This window comes from Malus domestica, chromosome 11, assembly GCF_042453785.1.
Source record: "Malus domestica chromosome 11, GDT2T_hap1".
Lineage (NCBI taxonomy): Eukaryota > Viridiplantae > Streptophyta > Magnoliopsida > Rosales > Rosaceae > Malus > Malus domestica.
In genome coordinates this window covers 28,513,362-28,529,572 of record NC_091671.1, presented here as the reverse complement: position 1 = coordinate 28,529,572, position 16,211 = coordinate 28,513,362, and the positions used below count along the sequence as shown (strand labels likewise).

At 39.8% G+C, this 16,211-nt stretch overlaps 1 protein-coding gene across 2 annotated transcripts; it reads left to right on the top strand.

Moving 5' to 3' along the window:
* The first annotated feature begins 309 nt into the window (after nucleotides 1–309).
* On the top strand, nucleotides 310–3,624 carry LOC103448341 (small ribosomal subunit protein uS8my-like). Of its 2 annotated transcripts, none has more exons than XM_008387585.4 (4): nucleotides 310–878; nucleotides 2,190–2,358; nucleotides 3,093–3,253; nucleotides 3,375–3,624. In XM_008387585.4, the coding sequence occupies exons 2-4, from the start codon at nucleotides 2,229–2,231 to the stop codon at nucleotides 3,471–3,473; spliced, it is 390 nt and encodes a 129-aa protein (XP_008385807.1). In that variant the 5' UTR covers nucleotides 310–878; nucleotides 2,190–2,228; the 3' UTR covers nucleotides 3,474–3,624. The 2 variants fall into 2 exon arrangements, with proteins under 2 accessions (XP_008385807.1, XP_008385808.1); XM_008387586.4 differs by having other exon boundaries at nucleotides 669–878; nucleotides 2,177–2,358.
* The last annotated feature ends 12,587 nt before the right edge of the window (nucleotides 3,625–16,211 follow it).

The following is a 16,211-nucleotide window of genomic DNA, read 5'->3' as shown; positions in this document are numbered from 1 at the left end:
AGTTTTGCCCTAAATTCAATTTGTTGACACTACCTTCTAGATGTATTGCCGATGAAAATTTATAAATTATGTTTAGGTATGTGCGGAGGACTAAGATTCTTTTTCCTCCTCTTTCCATCCCTTTTTATCATCTCTTCTCACATTCTCTATTTTTTCTTTCTCTTTCTATAAAAGAAATTAATATAAGATATTGACGTAGCTTAACCGTAATTGTTCAAATAGGAGGAAGAGAAAAAAAAAAAGAATCCTACTCCGTTTGCAGAGTCGTTATGGAGGATAGTAAACGGGTATGAGGGGGATTTGGGGTTCAAGTCATGGATCGATGAAGGTATTGCCATTCCGGATATGTACGCGACCCCGATTATATGTATATATTAAAAATAACTCCTTTTGACAAGGAATGAAACATACAACTCATTGTAGGTTGCTATAACAATTGTGCTGAATTTTTTTTGAAGTTATTTACTTTTTATTAGGATTTCTTGTTTACGTAATTACGTTGCATGGTCAAAGTTTAGAGATACAATTTTTTATGATATGGGAATGGCGGCTTGAGGTTTTGAAGGTAACTTCCTTCGTAGGGCGGGGATGGGGAAACCCGAATTATGAAGGTTGGGTTGGCCATCAAACCCGTCCAATATGCCTGAGTTGAACTATAATATTGAGTTACTAACTAATTACAGCTTGAGCGCTCTGATCAAATAGATCGTTAGTAGCTTTAGCGTTGATTATGTGAATTTTAGTTAATTCACTCTTAGGCCCAATGGAAGCCCAGCAGTGAAGTGTGAACCAAGACTAACGGTTCTCCGCTGCCACTTGTCGTCCCCGAAATTCAGTTCATATTTTCAGAGTTCATATTTTCCAATCACTCCGAAAAGGTAATTTCTTATCTTTAATTCGTATCTGGGTTTTTTTCCTTTTTACAGTCTCATTCCTCGTTTCTTGTAATTGCCCGGATTTGCTTTTGCGCTTAAACACCGAAATTTCATTGTCAATTATTTGGTTTGACAAATGGAGCTAACCAGAAATGTGATTGTGATTTAGGGTTTAGAGTTTAGGGTTTAGGGATTGGTTGTCAACTAATTAGGGTTAGGGTTTAGTATATACCAGCTGAAGACATTCTATGTTACGTTGTATAGAGCTTGATTTGATCTTTGACACCTCTGTGAATTCATGAATGCTTGCCTTTCTGGAATCAGCATGCTAAAATAATGCACGTTTTGATTATCTAGTGTCAATGCGTCATTGTTTGATTAAGTGTGTGTTTGTTGTGGTGATACCTGCCCCTAAAATTTTAGAGAAAACATGACTGCCATTTGCATTGTAATTAAGCTGCACATAATACATCAATTTTTTGGGTATGTTTGGGTGAACCTTCAAATTCGAAGGGATTTAGGGATGGTGATGAAGAGATGGATCACAAAAAAAAAAATATGATAGGAGGAATTAGAAAAACACCACATGAGCATTACAAACGGCATGATGGAGAGATTTACAAATGACTACTTGGGATGAGTCATTTACAAATCCCATAGCTTTGTAATGATCATGAGGTGCATTTTCTAATTCCTTATATCTAACCTTCTTTGATACATTTCTTCTTTGTTTTGCCTAAATACCTTGGAATTTGGGAGTCCTTCGCCCAAACATACCTTTAAGCTGGTATGGCATAATGTTATTTGTTCTGGTTATTACTCAAGTACATGTTAAGGCGGACAAGAAGATGCTGCAGTATATTGTTTTTTACTACTTTATATCAAGGGACAGGAGAGGATACCTTGAATGTTGGCATTGTTCTTTCTTTGGACAATCTGTAAATTAGATAAAAAGAACTTTTTTAACCATTGAAATAATAGTTAAAGCGATTATAAGAAAATTGGGAAGCTTTAGTATGCTTGTATTAAATTTGAGTTGTTGGTTTTATTTCTCCAAGTTACGAGAATTCTTTCCTGATCCTGAACTCAAACAAATATTATACAGGTGAAGGGCCATTACCCTCCATGGATTCCCTTATGTAGGATTTATGTGCAGAAATGTGACCTAGTTTTCTAGTTCTCTAGATATACTTTTCAAGATTTCAAATCTTCATATGTCTTACTTCACAGCTAATCACTCCAACTACACAGCTATAAGAGATTTTAAAAACATCACCACAATACCATTTTGTTTCTGACAGAGCCTTCATTTAGGTGTGTCACATTTGAGGGTTGGATTTTGCACAGAGAAGGATGGGGAGAATGATATTGAATAATGCATTGAGATCGATAGTGAATGCGGAGAGAAGGGGGAAAGATACTGTGGAGTTGAAACCCATATCCACAGCAATGTCATCATTCCTCAAAATCATGAAAGATCGAGGTAAAACCCTATAGTCTCCTATTTTTTATATATATTTTGATAATTGAGACTAACTATTTACTATGTACTTTCGGATATGGTTTTTTGTAAGGTTAATTTGTTGAGAGGGTTTTGAAGACGGTAAACTTGTAGTGAATAAGGATCTATAGAACTGGGTTCAGTTAGTTGGGGTGGGCTCTAGGAATTTGGCTTTAATCAACATAGGTTTATTTAATTTTTATTTTATTATTTCACATAAACAAGAAAATGGTACTGGAACAGGCTGACCAGTTTTAGGGCTTTATTGTCTTTCATCCGAGCTTACCTACGATGTCAAATGCTGTCACTTATTTGTTTTGTTGGTCTCATGGATTTAATGTCAATTTATGAATTTCATAACACTGCCTTCATTCTGATGCATGCCATAATCAGGCATGCTTGAATAAGAATAAATACTAAGACTGTTTGAGGATATGTTGCTTTGAATAAATTGGTGATGGTTTTAAAACTCGCTATTAGAGGACTAGCATTATAGGCAACTTGTAATTAATTATGGGATGCTTTGGTTAAATTTGTAGTTTTAATTGGAGACATGGTATTACTTTTTTGCATGTACCATATGCATCACACTTCTTGTTTGTTTCTTTGGAAGGGGAGTAGAAGGGGGTGTATCAAAAAGTACATATAAGCTCCAAATGTTATTTATCAATTTGTTGCATGTAGTAGTTTTCCTGACTGTGGTATGCTTTCCTTAGGTTATATCAAGGATTTTCAAGTTTTTGATCCGCATAGAGTGGGGAGGATAACAGTTCAACTACAAGGTAGGGTTAATGATTGTAAAGCTCTTACTTACAGGCAGGATGTGAAGGCAAGAGATATTGAAGAGTACAAAATGCAAAAACTTCCAACACGACAGGTTGGTTAACCTCTTGGTGTCGAAAGATGTGTTGAAAGTTCTTTTGTTGTCCGTTATTATTTAAAGGTGCCTGCTGGGTGTGTGGATTTTTCTGTTAATGGGTTTTGCTCTCTTCATGCAGTGGGGTTATGTTGTGATTACTACTCCCGAAGGTGTGTTGGATCACGAAGAGGCTGTTAAGCGTAATGTTGGGGGTCAGGTTCTTGGCTATTTTCATTAGATGGGGAAGGGAGAAATGTTCTCCAGTATGATGATATTCCGACTTCACCAACGTGAGTTTGTTGTTTTGTTTACCTCAATATCAAGTTATGTGAATCTGGTGTCAACTTATGATTTAGATAAATGGTAAAGCAGGATCATTCCTCTTGAAACAGCGCTCTTGTTTATTACAAAAATGGTAGCAGCATTTAGTAAACCAGTCAATTACTCTTTTAAACCTATTTTGAAGCATATTTTCCTGGGCATGCTAGTGAATTTTGATATGCACAATTGTTCACTTTTTCTTTTGGGTCAGGGTTTGCTGGTTTTGATTTCTGTGTCGGTACTGAGAAAGACGTGATCACTTATCTAGTGTATCTGTGGTCAGAATTCAACTCCGGGCATATGGGATGCGTGATCACATCTTTCTCTGCTGTCTTTGCAATTGCTATACGATCAGAGACATGACCTTTAGAGGTCAACAAAGATTTGTGTGTTGATGGAAATATGTTTTGATTGCAAATGCTGATGGGCAAGTGGAACACGCTTACAGAAAATACCATATACTACCACTGCATCAATTCGACAGTAATTTGCATCAACAATTCACTCTACTTCTACGATCTAGGGAAAAAAACGTAGATCCATCCATTTTGCCACCAAAATTGTGTTTTTGTATCTCATTTTGCCTCCTACTGTTAAATCCTTTAAATATTCTGTAACTATGTCGACGTCTCCTATGAGTTACTCATTGTTTTTTTATCGTGGAAATATTTTTGCTCACTACCTCATGATTTTCGTGGAACAAGTCATTCTCAAAGGAAACTATTAACCATCCTCTCCAACTCCCCACCACCTCAGAAATTTGGCCCTCTCTGTTTTTGATCAATTTCAACCTGATACTCATATCCCACTAGTTCCCTTCTATCGTCGTTGTTGCGATGAAGTCAATATCGATCTCCATGCATTCTCTGTTTGCTGAAAAACTCAAGCTTCTAAAGAAATCATTATCGGAAGCCCTCACTCGCTTATATCCCCTTGAGGGAAAAGTCGACTACAATGCTTCGATCAGCTGCAATGATCATGGAGCTGCATTTCTTGAGGACCAAGTTAACCGTTCCATATCAGACATTTTGGACAAACCTGAATGTTCTACTTGTTCAGGCCAACTTGTTTGAATGTGGTGGATCGGCGGTCGGAGGCAGCAATTTACATAAGGTCGCCGATGCTTCAACATTCAGCACATTAATAAAGCACTGGGCTGAACTTGCCCTCAGCTCAGCCAGTAATAGTGATCATGCCGTGCTTTCCCATAAGATTTCTTGAACTCACCAAAACCTACCTTCCTAAAGACAAGTGTCTCACACAGAGACCCATTTGATGCCTTAAACATTTCTGCTCTCAAGACCAAAGCCGCCAGCGCAGCAGTACCAAATCCAACGCGTGTTGAAGCAGTACCAGCGCTCATTTGGAAATGCGCAATGGAAACACCGAGATCAATTTTGGGTTTTACAAGCGCAGGCTTTGTTCAAGCAGTTTTGTTCGAGCTGTGAACTTGAGGAAAGGATTGTCAGCTCAGGTTTTGGCGCCGGTAAGCATATTGGGGCATCTCGAGTGGTGCTTCAGGGCGATGTACTTAGAGAGTGAATTAGACGCGAAAATTTGGTTGTGAAACTCCGAAAAGGCATTGAAGTATATAAAGAAGAGTACCCTAATGGTGATGTGGTAATGCGCGCAAACCATCAAAGAGTCCGGCAACCTGGGAAGACATGATGTAGAAACCTATGCTTGTACCAGTTGGCGCCGGCTTCCCTTGTACAAAGCCAGTTTCGGGTGGGGAAGGCCAGCATGGTGGTGAGCATTCGCAGACGATTTCAACTTTCGACCATTCAGCCAGCCATTGCAGTGACTAGTGCAGGACTGTGACTTTCCAAAATGTCTTATACACTTCCTAGTCGATTTCAACTTTCGACCATTCAGTAATGCTCTTGATCTCCGAGTTTTGCTCTTCATGCTTGATCACCATCTATGAGCCTAAAATATAAACTCATCATCGCTCGTAATTATATCATATGGATTAGTAACACCATATGTCGAATTTACAACCCGACAAATTTTGGTACTGCTGATGGTGGGCGGATTGGGAAAATTGGTTTTTCCTTTGGTTAGGTTTTTTATTTTTCTGAAGAAAAAAAAAGAAAAAAATGTTGAATATTCAATTTGGATGTTATATAACATATTTTGGGTTCCAAATGAAATTAACATGATCGATGCTATTTCATATTTTTCATGTGATACCAGCACTCATATGTAAATCACTTCTTATTTTCAATATTGTAGAAAGTATTAGAAGAGATAAAAACTCACTTTTTATTTTCAATATTGTAGAAAGTATTAGAAGAGATAAAAACAAAATATTTTGCTTTGCATACAGCAATGGACTGTAAGATATTGGAAGAAATTAATTATCTATATCTATTGCGACTGGAGAGTACAATATATATCGCAAATGATTAATATGCAGTTTCATTTTCTATCAAATTCTGCAAGTCGTCTTGAAACACCAGACAATTTGCCTGCAAGCTTCTGAACTTTCAAATTTTTGCATCTTAACATGCAGCCAGGATCATTGCAATAGGCAAGATCTACTTTATCGTTGGTGTTTTATTTTTCTTTGAAATATACAGATAATCGGCGTCAACAAATGTCATAGCCCGTCCCGAGATTCTATTTATCGAGGTTGTGAAATGACGAAAGTACCCTTGACGGTTACTAAGGTATCTGTGTGGCATGTTATTGAATATGCATATTTCCTAAGTTTTGGAAAATTTAAATTGGATAAGGTTGTATTTTTTTGGTTAGGGAGTTAAGGAAATGGATGGTGATTATTTTGGGATGGACCACACACACATACACACGGGTCAAACCCTTCCTCTCTCTTCCCCGTGCTCTCTCTCTCCTCTCCGTTTCAGTCTCACTCTCTCCCTCTCGAAATCGTACGGACCAAAGCATAAAACCCTCCAATCATCACGGATCGACGCCAAAAGGGTAAGGTTCTTCATCCTTTCGACCTCCTGAGTTGAATGGTACCATTTTTAGAACTTAGAACCCTCGATATCACGTTGAAAACTCGAGGTCCGATTTGAGTACTGTTCATGCATTCGTGATGTGTTGATTTTCAGGGAATTCTAATCTTATAGTGAGCTTAGTGAGGTCCTAAGGAAGCTCGGAGTGCTTAGTTTGAAGGTTTTGGACGTCGGGATCGTTGAGTTCGAAGTTGGCCAGTTTTCTTGAAATTTCTCCGGTGAGATTTCGTAGTTTTTAGAGCCTTAAAGTAGTGTAACGTGATTCTACATGATTAGGGCTTCATTTTGATATAAAATGCGTGAAAAATGGTTGAGAAATGACGGAGAACAAGGAGATTGAAAAATCTCCAATTTTCCGGTGACCGGAAAAACCAGTCCGGCGATTGGAGGAAGAAGATGACGCGCGTGGGGGTGCGTGCGGCCTCGAAATTTTTTTCTAAAAATACCTCGACGTCCGTGACGTCGAGTAGGTCACCGTGGTATATTCATATACCCAAATTGAGCACCGTATGAGAAGTTATTGCGAATTGTCGGTTATGTGCTTTAAATAACGTTGTTTTAGTTGTTTCGCATATAGGTGATACCTATCCCGAGGACGAGCGGATTCAAGGGCGTCACGGGGGTTACGACCATTCGACTTATCAGTGAGTGGGCAGTTATTTTATGTTATTACCTATATACTATTGATTTTCCCAGAAATTGAATTTAAATGAAAGTATGTTTTCAAATACCATGCATGCATATTATGAATTATATGAATTAGTAATTGATGCATATATATATGAATTAGTGTTATGGATGCACAGGTGAGTATCAGGTGAGTTTTATGTTATTTATGTGAATCGTTGATGATGTAAATTGTGTTGAGAGCTCAAAACCTGCACCCTGGTGTTAGTGCTTATAGTATTCACCGCACCGCACGCTCACCTTGGATCCAAGTAGGTGCATGTCGTACAGACCATGAGAGGGTCCGACATGCTAGTCGTACATATCACTAGAGGTGGTTCCGACTGGTAGGTGACCTTAGATTATGTGCACAGATGATTGTTGAGAGAAGCACTAGAGCGTATTATTACACCATTCTTGTTGTACAGACTACTTCAGGTAGTTCCGACTTATGTGCAGAGTAGTGCCGTACAGGTCACCGTGGTGACTCCGGTTGGTTTGGATATTGAGCTATGGAATTAACCATACAGGATCAACTGCAGGGTCTCCGGTTGATTCATTATGTCACCTGTTATATTGATGCATTCATAATCTGTTATTGACATTTATGGCATGGCATATTTTCTGGAATTGATAAAGATTGATGATTTAAGATATATGAGGAATTATTTACTATTATGTTATTTTCTGGGAAAGTATACAGGTTTTACAGCGAGGGGTTAGAATTGTTTTGATGAAATGTTTTCGAAAAGCTTTGGTTTTACTGACCTACTCAATTTTGTTTTGCGCCCCTCCAGGTTCTAGTTAGTAGCGTTGGTGGCCCACGAGGATTCCCACGGTGTACTAACAGACTACATAAATGTAGGACTCACCTGCGGGTGTTGTATTTTAGTTATGGTTCTACTTGATTGCACCTAGTTCTTATGCTCTGAATTTGTGTGTTTCACACTTAAACTTACTTTAGCACGTTACTTGGTTATTATTGCTAGTATTTGGTTTTTGTTTATTCGTATTTCTCTTATCTTTTGCTTCCGCATAACACTTTTGGTTACGTCACACTCACGTGATGGCCAGCACGCCTTGATTCTAGGATCGGGGTGTGTCAGTTTGGTATCAGAGCCTAGGTTGCAGTCCTGTATAAATTGTTAATGCTTTAATGATCTTTTGGTGTCTTCTGTCAGAACTATGCCGCCTCGTAGGGAATCACGCCGTGCTTCTGAGTCTAATTTCCCTGATATAACCCAATTAGAGGAAGCGATGGCCCATGCCTTTCAGAATGCAATTCGTCGTCCTCCTCCTCCTCAGAGAACACCTCTGAAGACTATGTATAATCTGAAATTGGACCGTTTCATGGGCAATGAGGGTCATGAAGGGGTCGAAAAGTGGTTAGACCATATTGAGAAGACTTTTCAGGTGATGCAGAGTCAAGGGAATCTTCCTGCTAATAGATGGGTGGAGACCACTACTTGGTTTTTAGGACGAGAGCCAGCAGCTTGGTGGGTAAATCAGACTAAGTTTATGTCGCCTGAGATGGCAGCTGACTGGGAAGTATTCAAAGAGAATTTCATGAAAAGATTTGTTCCTCCGGAATACATTAACCGTAAGAAGCAGGAGTTCACCCAATTGAAGCAAAAGAATATGTCGGCGCATGAGTATTACAGGAAATTTACAGACTTATCTCGTTATGATCCTGATACAGCTGGTAATCAGGCAGAGATGCTTCGCCGTTTTAAGCTGAGAACTAAGAGGAAATGGCGGACTTTTGCTAGTGCGCTTCCTTGCACCGATTATCATGAGTTTTCTGAGATTTTGGTTCGGATTGAGGATTCCGACAACCTTCTTAGTAACAGTGAGGATGATGAAGATAAGAATGATAATCAGAAGAAAGAGGATAGGGGTAAAGGTATCTCCACTCAGGGACCCCGTAAGACACAGAATTTCAAGAAAAGTGGAGCGAGCTCGAGTTCTTCCCGTTGAGGATTTAGTGTCACAGGCTCGAGGAGAGGCGAAAGATTTACTGGTGGACCCAGGTTTCAGAGACAGAAAGATTTTGGTGGTGCTGGTGGTTCTGGTGCTCCGTTGTGTCGTCGTTGTAATTTTAGACATCATGGAGAGTGTAAGAGAAGTGGTAGTGGTGGTGCTTGCTACACTTGTGGACAGATGGGACATAGGGCTGTTCAGTGTTCCCAGAGGCAGCAGAGATCTCAGCAGTCTGCTATGCCACATCCAGCGCCGATTCAGCAGAGCTTTGGATCAGGCAGTTATGGTCAGACGGGTCGTGGTGGTGCTTATCACTACCAGGGTGATACTGCTCCCTATGCTTCCAGACAGTATCAATATTCCCAAGATCCTTATTCTCAGACTGGGTATTCCCAAGACCCTGGAGGTTATACTTCTTATTCTTCCATGCCAGCTAGTGGATCTCAGTGGCATCAGGGAGGTCAGCCCCGACAGGGAAAGGTTACTGCTAGTGGTGCAGGACCGCCTAGGCAGTCTAGCCAGCCAGGACATGAACGTACTTCTCAGGGGCGAGGTAACCAAGGCAACAGAGGTCGTGGTGGACGACAGCAAGCTCAAGGACGTGTTAATCACATATCACTGCAAGATGCTCATAATCATCCGGACTTGATTATGGGTACGTTAAATATTCTTGGTCACTTTGCTAGAGTTTTGATTGATTGTGGTGCTACACATTCTGTGATTTCTCATACTTTTGCTCAAATGACTCAACCTCACCCTACACCTCTAGGATTTGATTTAGAATTTTCTATGCCTAGAGGGGACAAATGTTATGTTGATAGTGTTTATCCTAGGTGTCCAGTGATGGTAGATGGTGTGGTTATACTAGCTAATCTTATCCCATTAGATATTATGGATTTTGATGTGATTTTAGGGGCAGATTGGTTGCATTGTAATCGTGCCCATATGGATTGTTACGGGAAGTCAGTTACTTTTCATCGTCCTGGATTACCAGAGGTTGCTTTCGTGGGTGAAAGCAGTGGGGTGAGACATGGTATTATTTCTGCCATGAGAGCAAAGAAGTTGTTATCGAAAGGTTGTCAAGGATACTTAGCACATGTGGTGTTAAATGATGTTGTTCCTAGTAGTGTGGAGGAAGTTGGAATAGTCAAGCACTATCCTGATGTATTCCCAGACGATTTGCCTGGATTGCCGCCAAACAGAGATGTGAAGTTTTCGATTGATTTGCTTCCAGGTACGGATCCTATATCTTTGACTCCATATAGAATGGCTCTAGCTGAATTGAGAGAGTTGAAAATTCAGTTACAGGAATTAACTGATAAAGGTTTCATTCAACCTAGTACTTCACCTTGGCCGGTGTTGTTTGTAAGAAAGAAAGATGGAACTTTGAGATTATGTATTGATTACAGGCAATTGAATCGGGTAACGATTAAAAACCGTTATCCCTTACCTTGTATCGATGATTTGTTTGATCAGCTTAAAGGTGTGTGTGTGTTCTATAAGATTGATTTGAGATCTGGCTATTATCAGTTGAAGATTAAAGAGGAACATGTACCTAAGACGGCTTTCAGGACCCGTTATAGGCATTATAAATTTTTGGTGATGCCATTTGGATTGACTAATGCACCTGCAGCTTTCATGAGGCTAATGAATGAGGTATTCCAGCAATATCTTGATAGATTTGTCATTGTTTTCATTGATGATATTCTGGTGTACTCTAAGTCTAAAGCAGATCATATTCGACATCTTAACTTGGTATTAAAGAAATTGAGGGAGCATCAGTTGTATGCCAAGTTTAGCAAATGTCAGTTTTGGTTGAATGAAGTGGCATTTTTGGGGCATGTAGTATCGACACAAGGAATTCAAGTAGATCCTCAAAAGATAGCAGCAGTGAAGAATTTGGAACAATCACGAACCGTCACTGAGGTACGGAGTTTTCTGGGTCTAGCAGGTTATTATCGACGGTTTGTTCAAGATTTTTCTATGATTGCATTGCCACTAACGAAGTTAACCAGGAAGGATGTTAAGTTCGAGTGGGACGAGAATTGTGAGCAAAGTTTCCAGCAATTGAAATATTGCCTCACTCATGCTCCGGTATTGGTACTTCCTGATGGTAGCGGTAACTTTGAGATTTACAGTGATGCTTCTTTGAATGATTTAGGATGTGTTTTGATACAGCATAATAGAGTGATTGCCTATGCTTCTCGACAGTTGAAGATTCATGAAAGGAATTATCCTACTCACGATCTTGAATTGGCAGCCATTGTTTTTGCTTTGAAAATTTGGAGGTATTATCTCTATGGTGAGAAGTGTAAGATCTTCATAGATCATAAGAGTCTTCAATATCTTTTCACTCAGCATGATCTTAATCTTCGTCAACGAAGGTGGATGGAGTTACTAAGTGATTATGACTGCACTATTGAGTATCATCTGGGTCGTGCAAATATGGTAGCTGATGCACTGAGTAGGAAACCTCAAGGTCGACTCAATGCTTTGTATGCTTGTCGTGTTCCTCTTCTTGCAGATTTGAGAGCGACTGGAGTAAAGTTGGAGTTAGTAGAACAAAGAGAAGTTTTTCTTGCTAGTTTCCAAGTCAGGCCAGTTTTGGTTGATCGTGTACTTGAAGCTCAGATGGTAGGTGAAGAAATTCAAGAAATGATCCAATTGAGAAGTGAAGGGAAAAAGAAAGACCTCAGGATTTGAGAATCAGATGGCATGCTTATGCAGGAGAACAGAATGTATGTGCCGAATAATAAGGAATTAAAGAAGGAAATTTTGGATGAAGCACATTGTTCAGCTTATGCGATGCATCCAGGAGGGACTAAGATGTACCATACCATTCGACCATTTTATTATTGGCCGGGTATGAAGAGGGAGATTGCAGAATATGTAAGTAGGTGTATTGTTTGTCAGCAAGTTAAAGCTGAAAGAAAGAAGCCTTTTGGTCGGATGCAGCCACTTCCTGTTCCTCAGTGGAAATGGGAAAATATAACTATGGATTTCGTGTATAAGTTTCCTCGTACACGAAATGGATTTGATGGTGTTTGGGTGATTGTAGATCGGCATACTAAGTCAGCACACTTCATTCCAGTGAGGGAAAAGTATCCTCTGAATAAATTGGGTAAGTTGTTCATCACGAAGATTGTGAAGTATCATGGAGTTCTAGTGAATATTATTTCTGATCGAGATCTAAGATTTACTTCTAAGTTTTTGGTAGCTTTTCAGGAAGCTCTTGGTACGAAATTGCTTTACAGTACTGCTTATCATCCTCAAACCGATGGGCAATCAGAGAGGACTATTCAGACGTTAGAGGATATGTTGAGATCTTCAGTGTTACAGTTTGGTGATTCTTGGCATGATTGCCTAGACTTGATGGAATTTGCCTACAATAATAGTTTTCATTCGAGCATCGGTATGTCACCATTTGAGGCACTTTATGGTAGACCTTGTCGTACGCCATTGTGTTGGTCAGAGGTTGGCGAAAGAGTGCTAGAGGGCCCAGAGATTGTGGATGAGACTACTCAAAATGTTCAGGTGATTAAGTCTAACCTGAAAGCGGCCCAGGATCAACAAAAGAGTTTAGCAGATAGACATGCTACTGATCGAGTTTATGATGTGGGTAATTTGGTATTCTTGAAATTGTCACCTTGGAAAGGTGTAGTGCGGTTTGGAAAGAAAGGCAAACTAAGTCCTAGGTACATAGGACCTTATGAGATCATTGAGATGATTGGTGAAGTTGCTTACAGGTTGGAGTTGCCTCCGGAGTTATCTAAGGTACATAATGTGTTTCATGTCTCGATGTTTCGACATTATGTTTCAGATCCTTCACATGTGATTCCTCCTCAACCTTTGGAGATTAATCCGGATTTGACGTATGATGAAGAACCAGTGACTATCTTGGATTGGAAAGACAAGGTTCTAAGGAATAAGACTGTGAGCTTGGTAAAAGTATTGTGGAGGAACCACTCAGTAGAAGAAGCTACTTGGGAGACAGAAGATCGAATGAGGGAGATGTATCCAAAGTTGTTTTATGAGTAGTAGTGTGGTGACTGGTTCTATGAATTTCGAGGATGAAATTCTATAAGGAGGGTAGATTGTCACAGCCCGTCCCGAGATTCTATTTATCGAGGTTGTGAAATGACGAAAGTACCTTTGACGGTTACTAAGGTATGTGTGTGGCATGTTATTGAATATGCATATTTCCTAAGTTTTGGAAAATTTAAATTGGATAAGGTTGTATTTTTGTGGTTAGGGAGTTAAGGAAATGGATGGTGATTATTTTGCGATGGACCACACACACATACACACGGGTCAAACATTTCCTCTCTCTTCCCCGTGCTCTCTCTCTCCTCTCCGTTTCAGTCTCACTCTCTCCCTCTCGAAAACGTACGGACCAAAGCATAAAACCCTCCAATCATCACGGATCGACGCCAAAAGGGTAAGGTTCTTCATCATTTCGACCTCCTGAGTTGAATGGTACCATTTTTAGAACTTAGAACCCTCGATATCACGTTGAAAACTCGAGGTCCAATTTAAGTACTGTTCATGCATTCGTGATGTGTTGATTTTCAGGGAATTCTAAGCTTATAGTGAGCTTAGTGAGGTCCTAAGGAAGCTCGGAGTGCTTAGTTTGAAGGTTTTGGACGTCGAGATCGTTGAGTTCGAAGTTGGCCGGTTTTCTTGAAATTTCTCCGGTGAGATTTCGTAGTTTTTAGAGCCTTAAAGTAGTGTAACGTGATTCTACATGATTAGGGCTTCATTTTGATATAAAATGCGTGAAAAATGGTTGAGAAATGACGGAGAACAAGGAGATTGAAAAATCTCCAGTTTTCCGGTGATTGGAAAACCAGTCCGGCGACTGGAGGAAGAAGATGACGCCCGTGGAGTGCGTACGTCCGTGCCCCTCCCGGCGCGTGGGGGCGCGTGCGGCCTCGAAATTTTTTTTCTAAAAATACCTCGACGTCCGTGACGTCGAGTAGGTCACCGTGGTATATTCATATACCCAAATTGAGCACCGTATGAGAAGTTATTGCGAATTGTCGGTTATGTGCTTTAAAAAACGTTGTTTTAGTTGTTTTGCATATAGGTGATACCTATCCCGAGGACGAGCGGATTCAAGGGCGTCACGGGGGTTACGACCATTCGACTTATCAGTGAGTGGGCAGTTATTTTCTGTTATTACCTATATACTATTGATTTTCCCAGAAATTGAATTAAAATGAAAGTATGTTTTCAAATGCCATGCATGCATATTATGAATTATATGAATTAGTAATTGATGCATATATATATATATGAATTGGTGCTGTGGACGCACATGTGAGTATCAGGTGAGTTTTATGTTATTTATGTGAATCATTGATGATGTGAATTGTGTTGAGAGCTCAAAACTTGCACCCTGGTGTTAGTGCTTATAGTATTCACCGCACCGCACGCTCACCTTAGATCCAAGTAGGTGCATGTCGTACAGGCCATGAGAGGGTTCCGACATGCTAGTCGTACAGATCACTAGAGGTGGTTCCGACTGGTAGGTGACCTTAGATTATGTGCACAGATGATTGTTGAGAGAAGCACTAGAGCGTATTATTACACCATTCTTGTTGTACAGACTACTTCAGGAGTTCCGACTTATGTGCAGAGTAGTGCTGTACAGGTCACCGTGGTGACTCCGGTTGGTTTGGATATTGAGCTATGGAATTAACCGTACAGGATCAACTGTAGGGTCTCCGGTTGATTCATTATGTCACCTGTTATATTGATGCATTCATAATCTGTTATTGACATTTATGGCATGGCATATTTTCTAGAATTGATAAAGATTGATGATTTGAGATATATGAGGAATTATTTACTATTATGTTATTTTCTGGGAAAGTATATAGGTTTTACAGCGAGGGGTTAGAATTGTTTTGATGAAATGTTTTCGAAAAGCTTTGGTTTTACTGACCCACTCAATTTTGTTTTGCGCCCCTCTAGGTTCTAGTTAGCAGTGTTGGTGGCCCACGAGGATTCCCACGGCGTACTGACAGACTACATAAATGTAGGACTCACCTGCGGGTGTTGTATTTTAGTTATGGTCCTACTCTTATGCTCTGAATTTGTGTGTTTCACACTTAAACTTACTCTAGCACGTTACTTGGTTATTATTGCTAGTATTTGGTTTTTGTTTATTCGTATTTCTCTTATCTTTTGCTTCCGTGTCGCACTTTTGGTTACGTCACACTCACGTGACGGCCAGCACGCCTTGATTCTAGGATCGGGATGTGTCTGTTGTGCGGAAGCGTCAAATATGAAACCAATAAGCAACAACGGCAAAATATGATAAGACAAATAATCCAAATGACACAAGGATTTATACTGGTTCGGCGTAAGCCTACGTCCAGTTCCGAGACGGCGAGGAAATTCCACTAATATCAAAATGGAGATTACAAATAGAGTTTTAACTCTCAAACCCAAATCTCACATACACCCAATAGCTCTCACTCTCACAAAGAACAAATGGAGAAGATGGAAACATATACCAAATTCCTTTTCTCCCAAAAGCCACAAAATGTAGCACAAATATCTTTGATTGAGTGATTACTAACAAAAGGGGATTATTACAAATGGTGGGAAGGAGCAGCTCATATTCAAATGGGAGAGCCGAATGCTCTCCCTGGTTTCTCTCATCTGATGCCGCTCCCCCCTCTCTCTTTCTCACTTCCGTATGCTAACATTCATCCATCCTAAAACAACTAATAAACAAAACCAAAGTAAAGACGTAATGATTACTTTACAAACATCATCATGACTTTCCTTTTTTCTTTTCAACAAACATAATCATGATGCCTTTCACTTTTTTTTTTCTTTTGGTTTGTTTATTAGGAAAGGTGATGGCCACTTGGCCACAATTTGGCCACTATCCAACAATCTCCACCTTGGCCAAATTCCGAAAACATCACAGAGAATCGAATCAACAACCACCATAAGCACCCAAAGTACAAACTAAAGACAACGGGAACTAAATCAAATTCCCCAAACTCTCGGTA